This window comes from Salvelinus namaycush, chromosome 11 (genome assembly GCF_016432855.1).
Source record: "Salvelinus namaycush isolate Seneca chromosome 11, SaNama_1.0, whole genome shotgun sequence".
NCBI classification, from domain to species: Eukaryota; Metazoa; Chordata; class Actinopteri; order Salmoniformes; family Salmonidae; genus Salvelinus; species Salvelinus namaycush.
The window spans coordinates 17,323,923-17,336,480 of record NC_052317.1 but is presented as its reverse complement, the minus strand read 5'-3'; the positions used below and the strand labels follow the sequence as shown (position 1 = coordinate 17,336,480).

Below are 12,558 nucleotides of genomic sequence, written 5' to 3'. Positions count from 1 at the left end.
TTGCTGCCTGATGTAGACAGATGTACAGGAGTGTGAAGAAAAGAGGGACAGGAAAGATAAATGGAGTGAAGAAAAAAAAGCAATAAATAATATATTTTCTCTGCTGCATAGATGAATGGATGAAGGATGGTGATGCGATTAGCAAGCACATGTAATGAGCACGTTAGCTAACTGTGAATTATTTACATGAATTGTTACATCAAAGATTGACACTACCTAATAGCTTGATTTGTATTCACCTTCCCAACAGTAGTTCCACATTGCATGCAAAGCAAGCCTATTCTCTAGTGCAGCAGTCATTTCTACACTTCAGCTCATAATTGCCTGTTCGGGTATAGTGATGTGGGAGATTCACTGAATAAGCTGACCTTTAACCAGTGTATTTGAAAATAAATTGTTATTAATAGACTACATATTTTATTAATCTAATAATACAATATATTTTCAGGTTCCTGGAACTGGTACATGTGCAGATACAGTACAGGTTGTGTCCTAAATGGAATAGTGCATTACTTTTGACCAGAGACCAAAATAATCCCTAGAAGGGGAAAATAACCTCTGACCTGTTAACTCATGGTGTAAATGCTGTTTATATGGTTAGACTACTTCTAGCTCTGCTATTAATAATAGTACAATGTGATGTCAGTTATGTCACTTACTTGGCCTTTGTACAATACAGTTACAGTACCTGTGAAGGCATCGATGGTGGCTGCAGTGCTCTGCTGCCTGCCTCTCTGGGCAGCTACAGTGATGGTGTATTCTGTGCCTGGCTCCAGGTCATTGAGAGTGGTGGTGGTCACGTCCTTGGGGACAGTAACCTCCATGGTCAGCCCAGATGAGGAGGTGTAGGTGACCATGTAGTGGTCGATAGGCCCCTGGACCACCCCCCACAGCAGGGTGATGGTGTTGTCTGTGGACGCCGTCACAGTCAGGTCCATGGGGACATCTAGACCTGAAACACACAGTAAAGAGTAGTTCAAGTATAATCAACATACAAATAAACATATTTTTATTTAAGATTAAATACTTTACTGCCATACCAACCGAAGTTGTTAGGAATTTGATTTAGTGCAGCTAATAAAACAAAGATACAAAAATACACATACTGTACCTAGACTCATTTGCATAGCCTATAAATAAACGCATGTACAGTAAATTATATTTTGACGCGGTTTTTTCATGCTTCAATGAAATTCAAACAAACAAAACAAAAGAGAACATGGTGGTGATCACTGATTAGCACAGATGAGCCAGGTGATTAACTCACTTACCAGTTCTGGCATTCATTGTGGCAGGAGAACTCTGGTTGGTGCCAAGCATGGCCGAAATACCAATGCCATACTCTGTACCTGGCAACAAGTCTGTGGGTAGAGAGGGAGGAAGAGAGAGGGAGAGAAAGGGAGGAAGAGAGAGGGAGAGAGAGCGAGGGAGAAAGAGAGTGTGTATGAGAGTATGACAGATGGACGATGAGAGACACAAGACACCGGGCCAACTATTGATTTTAATTAGTATGTGAATAGAAAACGATTAAACATTAGCTGGTGATGTGAATGAATCTCTCCATGCAATACCCTGGCGGACAATACAGTATGATGATATTAAAGAGAAAGAATTAGCAAGCAGATGGAGCCTTACAGACCTGCCTATTAAAAACTGCATTAATAATGAAGGGCTTGCCAAATACCCTGTTCATCAATATGTTTTCTTAAGATTTGTGTTAACCTTTTTTGAACCGCATAATTAATCAGTAAAGTAAAAATTGCTATTACATCAGTGATCTTATAAGGTTACAGAAATGGAGAGAGGAAAGCATTGACAGCTGTCATCCCGCAGACAATGCTTTCCCTTATTCTGATATTCGCTTTACATAAGACACCTGAAGACAGACATCTGAAAACTCATGTCTGGAAACCTATCAGTACTTTGATAAACATTTTAATAAAATCCACGACATTAGAATCTCGCTCAGTTATTCAACAGACGTCCTGATCATATTACACTATAGTAAAGCATGAACGTTATCTTATATATATTTTTTACCCCCTTTTTCGTAATATCCAATTGGTAGTTATGATCTTATCCTATCGCTCCCCAAAGGACTCTGGAGATACCAAGGTTGAGAGTCATGCATCCTCCGAAACATGACCTGCCAAGCCGCGTTGCTTCTTAACACACTGCTCGCTTAATCCGGAAGCCAGCTGCACCAATGTGTCAAAGCAAACACCATCCAACTCCCAACCGTAGTCAGCTTGCAGGCACCCAGCCCGCCACAAGGAGTTGCTAGAGCACAATGACCCAAGGAAATGGCCCCCGGACTAACCCTCCCCTAACCCAGACAACGCTGGGCCAATTATGTGCCGCCCCATGGGGCTTCCGGTCATGACCGGCTGTGACACAGCCTGGGATCGAACCCGAGGCTGTAGTGGTGCCTCAGCACTGTGATGCAGTGCCTTAGACCACTCTGCAACTTCAGAGGCCCCACATTATATTATTTGTCCTAAAAACAGAGGTGTAACATGAACTAAAGTTATCCCCACCTGTGAGTGTGGTTCTGCTGGTGGGTCCATCGTTGCGTGGAACGATGACCTTCTCGTACCGGTCCCCTGCCAGGGTGCTGTAGACCACCTGGTACCCCTCTACTTCCGCCTCGCTGTTGTCCCACTCCAGCTCCAGGGTGGTGGAGGCCTTGGACAGCACCTGCAGGTTCTTGGGTGCGTCGATCTCTGAGAGGAACAACAGAACTGACAATGTTGGGGCCACTGAGACCAATCATCAGAAGTGGGACATGGTTTCCACATGCAGTTTCATCAGTCAGTCAGATAGTAAAACAGGATGATATGACCATAGAAATAGAAAATCATTATAGATAATAATAGATTTTAAAATAATACATTCAAAGCTACACTTATTTAGATGGCTATGACTGGTATTGTTTCTGCCCTGAATACATCTTTAAAAAGCATGCCAGTAGGCCTACATGTTTGGCATTCTTTCATGTATTTGTAATGGAAGACATTGTGAAAATGTAAAGAGCTTAACAAATAGTACAGTATATTTGAAGTATGTCGAGTTATGTGTACAGTGCTGTTTGTGTTCACATGAAATAGACTTAATCCATCAAACATGGCATGCACAATGATATAGAAGCGGCTGGTTGTATGGTCCAGCTGTTTTTGACGGTCCTCACCGGTACTGAATTCTGTGGAGATGGTTCCACTCTCATTGCCCTTGCGAACACCACTGATGGACACCTCGTAACGCGAGCCTGGTCTCAGCACCTGCAGGGAGTACTGGCTGAGTGTGGGCTGCAGACGGAAGGTGGTCTTAGGCCCGTCCCCCCCCACCAGACCATAACGCAGTACTATCTGGTCGATCTTAGCCTTGGGATTGGTCCACTCCACGAAGGCCACCGTGTCCGAGACGTCACGCACTATCAGCTGAGTCGGCCCATCAATCACTGTAAGGGATAGCATAGATAAATATGGAGACAGGGTTCATGATCTAGAGATCCATATGGGTAGTTAGCATACATTACCAGTCAGAAGTTTGGACACCTATTCATTTCAGGGTTTTTCTTTATTGTTTCTATTTTCTACATTGTATAACAATAGTGAAGACATCAACACTTTGGAATAACACATGGAATAATGTAGAAAACAAAAAAGTATTTAACAAATCAAAATATATTTTATATTTGAGATTCTTCAAAGTAGTCACCCATTGCCTTGATGACAGCATTGCACACTCTTGGCATTCTCTCAACCAGCTTCATGAGGTAGTCACCTGGAATGCAATTCAATTAACAGGTGTGCCTTGTTAAAAGTTCATTTGTGAATTCTCTTTCCTTCTTAATGCGTTTGAGCCAATCAGATGTGTCGTGACAAGGTAGGGGTGGTATACAGAAGATAGCACTATTTGGTAAAAGACCAGGTCCATATTATGGCAACAACAGCTCAAATAAGCAAAGAGAAACGACAATCCATCATTACTTTAAGACATGAAGGTCAGTCATCCGGAAATGTCAAGAACTTTGAACGTTTCTTCAAGTGCAGTCGCAAAAACCATCAAGTGCTATGATGAAACTGTCTCTCATGAGGACCGCCACAGAAAAGGAAGACCCAGAGTTACCTCTGCTCCAGAGGATAAGTTCATTAGAGTTACCAGTCTCAGAAATTGAAGCCCAAATAAATGCTTCACAGAGTTCAAGTAACAGACACATCTCAACATCAACTGTTCAAAGAAGACTGTGTGAATCAGGCCTTCATGGTCGAATTGCTGCAAAGAAATCACTACTAAAGGACACCAATAAGAAGAAGACTTGCTTGAGCCAAGAAACACGAGCAATGGACATTAGACCGGTGGAAATCTGTCCTTGATGAGTCCAAATTTGAGATTTTTGGTTCCAACCGCCATGTCTTTGTGAGACGCAGAGTAGGTGATCGGATGATTTCTGCATGTGTGGTTCCCACCGTGAAGCATGGAGGAGGTGTGATGGTATGGGGGTGCTTTGCTGGTGATACTGTCTGTGATTTATTTAGAATTCAAGGCACACTTAACCAGCGTGTCTACCACAGCATCCTGCAGCGATACGCCATCCCATCTGGTTTGCACTTAGTGGGACTTTCATTTGTTTTTCAACATGACAATAACCCAACACACCTCCAGGCTGTGTAAGGGCTATTTGACAAAGAAGGAGAGTGATGGAGTGCTCCATCAGATGACCTGGCCTCCACAATCACCCGACCTCAACCCAATTGAGATGGTTTGGGATGAGTTGGACTGCAGAGTGAAGGAAAAGCAGCCAACAAGTGCTCAGCATATGTGGGAACTCCTTCAAGACTGTTGGAAAAGCATTCCAGGTGAAGCTGGTTGAGAGAATGCCAAGAGTGTGCAAAGCTGTCATCAAGGCAAAGGGTGGCTACTTTGAAGAATCTCAAATGTGAAATATATTTTGATTTGTATAACACTTTTTGGTTTACCACATGATGTGTTATTTCATAGTTTTGATGTTTTCACTATTTTTCTAGAAGGTAGAAAATTGTTAAAATAAAGAAAAATCCTTGAATGAGTAGGTGTGTCCAAACTTTTGATTGGTACTGTATGTACAATTCACACTAATACGACATGAGGTAGTCATGTCTAGTTGTGTACCAAACAGCACCAGAATTGATACAAAAACACTGATTTGCACATTTAGAAACGTAAGCTTAAGAGAAAGTGATACTAGGAAGAGCAGTGTGCAGGTTTCACTTTTCTTTGAAATTATCGCTTTGTTCCTATGCACCTGCAAGAATATATACCAGCTATACCATGTGAGTGCCTTTCTGAAATTTGAATCACATTTAGAAAGGTAAAATGAAGGTGTTGGCAGTGAATGCAGTTAATTAATTGCTGACCATGTAAAACAACACAAGAGACTTGGGGCGTTATAGAAATAGCTACTGAAAATACATCCAATAATCAAATTGTTTCCATGTCAATTGTGTGGATCCAACAATAATTAGATTACGTCTGGGAAAAAAACACATTATGCTGTTGGCTATATGAGCATTAAAAAATCATTATTGGAGGTGGGGGAACATTTGCTGCAGTGTAGATCTACTGAACAGTACACTTATTTTATAGCATTGTCATTCTGGGAGGGAACAATGTCAGAGTGGTGATTAGTCACATGTCTGATTAGTCACATGTCTCTCAGAGTGTGCTAATTGGCTTTCCTTATAATTAACTTGTTTTTCACTGAGGCTGCAGCAGGGAACATCTGCTGCTTCAACAGACCTTGTAACGAAGCTAAACCTATCCCATGCTTCTGACCCAAACATTAACACCTGGAACACCTACTGTACCTGACTGCGAAACTCTTCTTGCAGCAAACCTGACAGAAAAGAGCGTATGATGTTTCCTTGAAGATCGCATAAGGGGTTTCAAGATTCTTGGCCAAGAATTAATTCCCTCATTCCCTCACCAGAAGTTTGATATTGATATATATTTTTTCTTTCCTCGAAGAAGGATGGCTAAATCTTTACGCCCAGAAATAATTGAGTGACTTCAAATGTGTCTTTATTTATCCAATAAGGTATCTGCGGGTGGATATGTTGAAAAATGTATGAATGCTCATGAATTATGAATGCCTACTTAATTACAACTGACAGTGGGCCAGGGTTGGAAAATGAATGGTGTTTTCACTGCGGACACGTAATTTGAATTGTTATGGAAACGTTCAATTGAATCTAATCCTACTGTCTGGAACTGTCACTCTGAGGAATTCCTGGGTGAAGTTTACATTAAGTGCATAATTGCTGGCAGACCAAGCCATTCGTCAAGGTGACATTTTCAATTAGTCTCAGCTGTGTGATGCATGTGGTGTGTGTGAGATTTGTATGTGTGAGTTCCCCCATCTTGAGTGGTCTTTGTCTGAGCTACACGGATTAGCCTAAAGACTGTCACATGGTGAGAACAGGGTATGGGGGTGGGGATACTGGAACATATAAAGACAACATATGAGAGGCAAAGAGACTCATTTTCAGTGACACATGGTTTAGCCTGAAAACTATGGGACTTCCTAATATGGATGCCATACAATGAGACGTCCACAGGTCTACACCCTCAAACACCCACAAGTAAGGATATTTCTACAACCGAATGTTTATGTATAATAGTAGATAGATAGAAGTTTGATAATGATGGATTTGTGAGGTTTATGGGATCACCGACGAAACCATACATACATGTGGTGACGATGGCGGATACGGGCTGGCTGCGGCCCTGGTCCCTGAGAGCTACCAGGTTGACGGTGTACTCCTCCCCTGGTCTCAGGCCTGTCTGGTGGAATGAAGTAATGGTGCTGGGCAGCTGGGCTGTCATCCCTCCATCATTGTCCTGTCAGAGAACACAGACAGGCAGAACCCTCTGGCTTCACTTGGGCTCCTCTTGTCATATACAGTATAGTTTCCAAATGGAACCCTATTCCCTATATAGTCCACTATTCTTGACCAGGGTCAATAAGGCTCTGGTAAAAATGTGTGCACTATAAAGGGAACAGGGTGCAATTTGGGACACACTTTCTGGCTTCACTTGGGCTCCTCTACTACTGCATTTGGGGCACCGACAGTTTTAAATCAAATTTACTTCAGTTCTACACATTTTTCTATCATATGCTATCTGAGAGCCCCCATTCTCCAGGGGGAGCCACAACCTCCCACCCCAAAAAAGTCCCGTTCGTGCCTGTTCGGTAATCTGGCCCTGGTCCTCTCATACATACACAGGTAAACAATCCCACCTGCTGTTGATGGAGGAGTGTGAGCTACTCCCCCAGACAGCTGTTTATGCAGAGGAAGGATCTGAATAAAACTCAACCCTCACTGCTCTGACGGGCACCAAGTTATGGCATCTATAAATATGATTCTGCTTGCGTTGGTTGTTCTTTTGGTGGTTAATCTCCAGGTCTTGTTAAGAGTTCTGTGCTAAATGACTTAGTAAAAAGTGTGATGTACACAATGTTTGATTGACAGGTTGATGATTGATAGGTGCAGTGTAATGTGTTGATTTTTTGGTTACTGGCCCAATGGTCGAACAGCTAGGCTACCTGCTGACTGTCTGACTGAAGTGAACCATCCTGATAAGTACACTGGTATGATAATATTGGGTAAAAAAAACGGTGAATATACAGTATTAATTCCAGGGTCACTTTGTCTCAGATAAAGGCTGTTGGTGTGGGGTGACTCAGTGGGCGAGCTCTCATCTCTTTGTGCTTTTGGCACTGTGAACTCTTGTTTGTCCCCAGCCGCCACTTTTATGCTCACATCCATTACGTTATTGTTAATCTTTTCTTTTGGATTAAATCCAGAGGGGTTGAGACTCTGACTTCTAATATGATTTCTAAGTGACGACGTTGAGTTTGAACTCAGACCCCTTATGGAGAAGGAGCTAGCTAGCAGAGTCTACTGTAGTAGGCAGCCTCACACCCAATGATGTAGATTAAAGTGCACTGTGACCCAAATACTCCCATGTCACTTTGTATTCATAGTCTGTCACCTCCAAAAGAGCTTTCCCGAGTTTGTTTCCATGGCATTTATGCTTTTCATCTAAAAGCCCCAGCTTTAAGTCCTTGAGCCCAGCCAAACTTCTATCCTCCTAGCTAGGAACACCTAAAGGAGAAAGCCAATTATAGAGAGAGGGACTGAGGATAAGAGTACCTGGTGTTTATAGAGGGAATTAAAGGGAAAGCTCTCCTAACTTTGAACCTGTAGCTAATATAGCTATGGGTTTGAAAATGGCTCCTGCTTGCTGATCCACCTAATCGTCAATAAGCCTTGGGCAATCCATCATCTAATTTGGTAGACTTTAAGTTGGAGGGTAAAACATCTATCCCCTCCCCAAATGTTCCGCTATTTCTACCATCCAAGAGTAAAAATCTAACCATGGATGGGCATATCAAAAATATAATATAATGTTGCAATATAATGTTGTAGTAATAAATATAGGAATATAATGTTGCTATTTGAAAAGGAACTCTCCTGAGATGTAAGCAGACTGAGTTGAAAATGACAGGTTTTATTGTACAGTGTGTTTGTTGTTGTTGTTCAGCATACTGCTGTGTACAGTGCCACACTGCTGTTCCCAGAACATCGCCAAACCTGAATTCTTTCATCTCTATCGGGAAGCTGTTCTTGAATACATTTTTCTTTCAGAAATACTGTAGGTAAGGTAGATGTCAACATTTGTATGGTTTTGATTAATGTTTTATACAAACTTCTGTTTTGTTCAAATTCAAACCAGTTTTCCACCAATCCCTAGGCAGAAAGATTTTCTGCATGGTCGGGGATCCTAGAGATAGGATGGCAGGTAGCCAATTGCTCCTGTAAGTCACTCTGGATAAGGGCATCTGTTAAATGTAACAAATGTATGTAACAATATGTCTACACTGTAACAACATTCATTCATTCAAATGTTTAAGGATGTAGCCAGTATTGAATAAATATCTGTCCTCTCTGTTGGTGAAACCTTACCTTTGGAATGAAGCTTATTTCCCAGCCATCAAACGAGTAGTAGAATGGTTGCCACTGCACCTCCACGGATGTCTCTGTGATGGATTTGAAGACTAAACCGTCTGGATTTGAGAGATCTTTGAGGCAAGGAGAGCTGTATTATAGGCCTCCATCTTCTGTATGCTCAATAAATCTCCCTTTTTACAGAGCTTTCCATGCATAGGGGCAGGGGGAAGAGGACCTCACCCTGTGGCTAAAGTTTCTTTTTTAGTGGACTACAACAGGCCAGGCAGCAGGTGCACATCCATTACCTTTGAACAAACTGTTTAATACAGTAATTGTTTACATGGTCCCTATATAAAATGTTTCTTCATTAGGTCATCGTTGAGCTATAAACACATAATGAATACACAACATGTCCAGATACAGTACATCAGTCATATGAAACATAAAATAACTACCGGTATGCAAAAAATGAACTATGCAAAGCTTAATAATTATATTATAGGGAGAGAGAAAGAAACTTGAGCATAATTGCATGAACATACTCCTGTCTCTATTTACTTGATCATTTCAAAATGAGTGATAATATCAGAACCAGGAGTGTTGCCTGCTGATGAGAGTTGTAATTTTTTAGCAAAGGCCCAATCAGTCCGTGACAGATAATTGAATGTTTACTGTATAAACATGTTCTATTCTGGGCCTGAGTGAGAGTTTTGCATATGTCTGAGAAATATTGACTGGAAACTGAGAGCCTGCAGAAATTTGCCAATCTGGCATTTATACCCAGCAGGTGGCAAGAGTCTAATCACATCCTCTTGGCAAAGATGGGCCTCCTCCTTCCAACAGGATTTTTCTCAAAACTTGTCTGTGAAAGTATGTGTGAGTTTTTGCGTTGTTGTTGTGGAAAACCTAAGTGCCCAGATTTCAATGGTGAGGACAAGGTGCCTAGTGTATACAGTATAACAATGGTTGTTTTGTTTGTAGGTAAAATTTACGTGACATGTTTCAATTCTGGCAAGTAGCATTTTTTTTCCATAGCGTCCATAGTGCAATCACTTTTGTGTGTGAAAAGTTTCAAGTGTTCTGAATGGGGATCCTAATAAATCAACTCAAATCAAAAATCCCTCCCCAGTCTGTGATGGTACAATAAACCTTCTAAGACCACTTTCCTGTAAAAGAAGAAGTCTGATAAGTGGAAACTGGATGTCTGTATGTTGTAGTACTCAGGTTGACACCTGAAAGGAAACCTAAGCAGAAAAAAATTGGACCTTGTGGAGAACTTAGTAATAGAAAATGGCTGCCTGTTGTACTCACAGGTTGATACCTGAGCATTGGCAGGAACACTGATGACGTTGTTGAGCACAGCGTAGACGTTAATGTTGTACTCGATGCCAGGCTCCAGGTCTGGAATACTGCAGTTGGTGATGTTCCCAGGGACCCTGATCTCCAGCTGGACCCCACCTGGGCTGGTGGCCACGTAGGTGACTAGGTAGTCTGTCATCAACACCAACCCCTCCCACTCCAGGTCAATGGTACGCTCTGTCACTCCCCGCACACGCAGGTTCAGATCCGGAGCCACTGTAGATGAAATGTTGTTTGCATAGTATGAAATCAAAACCTTGCAAACTTGAACTTCCATGCATTATATTGCACCTACTGTAGCCAGTGAAGACTGACTTACTTATTTTCACTTAGGTCCCACTTGACCCACATGTACTGTATAAACAACACATTCTGATGTGCACTTGACTTCCAAATGTGTGTTGAAATCACCCAAAGTGACCCAAAATGCAGAGGAAACAAACAGTGCAAGACCTGTTCATTTTAACTTACAATACCCCAGTGGTGCCACTACCACAACTAAGCTTGTATATGAGAGTGGATTTGTGGAAGGGATTGATATTCTTGGGGGAAACTGGGACAGAGCCATGCCATAAGCCTGAGATGGTTTGAGTGTAGAATGCAAATGAAGCCCTGCATAAACAGGAGTGTTTAAGTTTACAGCTCAATCAGAGAGAGTGAGTAACAGATCTTGTCCTGAAGGCAGCTAGTGGTGTGGGACTTTCCTCTGTAGATTGGGCTCAGTGGTGGTGGTGGTGGTGGTGGAGCATTAAGCCCTCCTAGGGGAGCCGTTGAGGTACTTGAGGAAGAGTTTGAGTTACTTCCACACGCACACGACAGATGGAGCCGAGCCTGCCTCCTCCTCGAGACTGACCCTGGAGTGAGGAGAAGTCCTGCGGCATCACTTAGGAAGATTTATCGCATGGACCAGATTCAGTCTTAAGTAAGACACAAAAAAGGGAACCAGTAGTAAGGTGATTGATATGGGGTATAGGGAGTGAGCACATTAACTAAGCCTTATAACAGAATGAAGAGAGTCTCCACGTGAAGCCAATGCTTAGATGCTTAGAGCAACGTTTCTTCTGAAGGGCTTTGGGTACATCCCAAATGACACCCTATTGTCAATTATAATGCACTTCTTTTGACCAAAACCCATAGAGCTCTGGTCAAAAGTAGTGCACTATAAAGGGAATAGGATGCCATTTGAGATGCTGTTGTCATGACGTTGGGTTGGGGGTAGGTTTATGACAGTCATAAATACCTCTTTCCCCCCTTTTCCTTCTCCCTTCTATAACTGATGTGACATAAGAAAACCCCTTGGTTAACATAGAGGTTCTGGGAACATCAGAAGTGGGGGGAAATGAACTATATTCTGGTAATCCGACCAACTGAACATATGCGGTGGTACTTAAGGTATATTATGTCAGTTCGGTTGCCCTCTGACACATTCTCATCAATGATAGAATGACATAAACTCTACTGTGGAAAGTCTAAACGTCAGAGGTATCGGATTCACATGGAATTGTTGTTTAATTCAAATGTTTGAATATGACATTATTTGTGAAGAGGTGAAATGTAATTTTAGCTTCCAAATGAGAGATCTGGACTTTCATAAGTGTTCCTCTGCTCACAGTGGCCCGCCCCTGTGAAGAGGCATGGGTTATAAACTTTTCAGACACACCCCTCTCCCTCCACTATAAAAGCCATTGAAAAGAATATAACTTTCTGTTCCGGGTACACTAGGATGACGGTCCGGTGTCAGAATGGTTCAGATAATAACTACAGAACTAAGCCAACATCAGCATGGACTTTGATTGTGAATGGTATGAACTTTGAACTCGTATTCACTACAGAAGTGATATCTCCTAGCCGTTGAGTTAGCAACAGCTAAACGCAGGTTAGGAAGGAATTTTGAGTATCCCGTCTACTACACACAACGTTCCTCCAACGTATCCAGTAAGGCACCAGAGACATTCTTCAAAGGACAGAGGACTCGGGTTGGCGACACGGTCCATCTACCACCAACCTACTGAAGCGCAGCTCAGAGTAAATATTTATTGCATTTTCCTTTTCGAATGGGCGGTAATTTAGAATGCATAAGATACTGTATTTACGATAGCACAGCTTCGCCTCTGTTCCAGTCTCCCGCTCTTTCACTAGGACTCAGCCCCTTCCCTTTGTGTAACAAGCTGTCATATCTATTCCGCCCGCTAGGGACGTTTTTCTG

At 42.2% G+C, this 12,558-nt stretch overlaps 1 protein-coding gene across 1 annotated transcript in view; it reads right to left on the bottom strand.

Moving 5' to 3' along the window:
• The window catches only part of LOC120056313 (tenascin-R-like), a 56,503-nt gene that overhangs the window by 27,945 nt on the left and 16,000 nt on the right, over window positions 1-12,558 (bottom strand). Inside the window, exons 3-9 of the mRNA XM_039004552.1 lie at window positions 10,305-10,568; window positions 9,009-9,124; window positions 6,729-6,879; window positions 3,188-3,457; window positions 2,538-2,723; window positions 1,272-1,361; window positions 689-952 (exon numbers count right to left, since the gene is read on the bottom strand). Coding sequence (XP_038860480.1) covers window positions 689-952; window positions 1,272-1,361; window positions 2,538-2,723; window positions 3,188-3,457; window positions 6,729-6,879; window positions 9,009-9,124; window positions 10,305-10,568 — 1,341 coding nt within the window. The remainder of the gene's footprint in view (window positions 1-688; window positions 953-1,271; window positions 1,362-2,537; window positions 2,724-3,187; window positions 3,458-6,728; window positions 6,880-9,008; window positions 9,125-10,304; window positions 10,569-12,558) is intronic.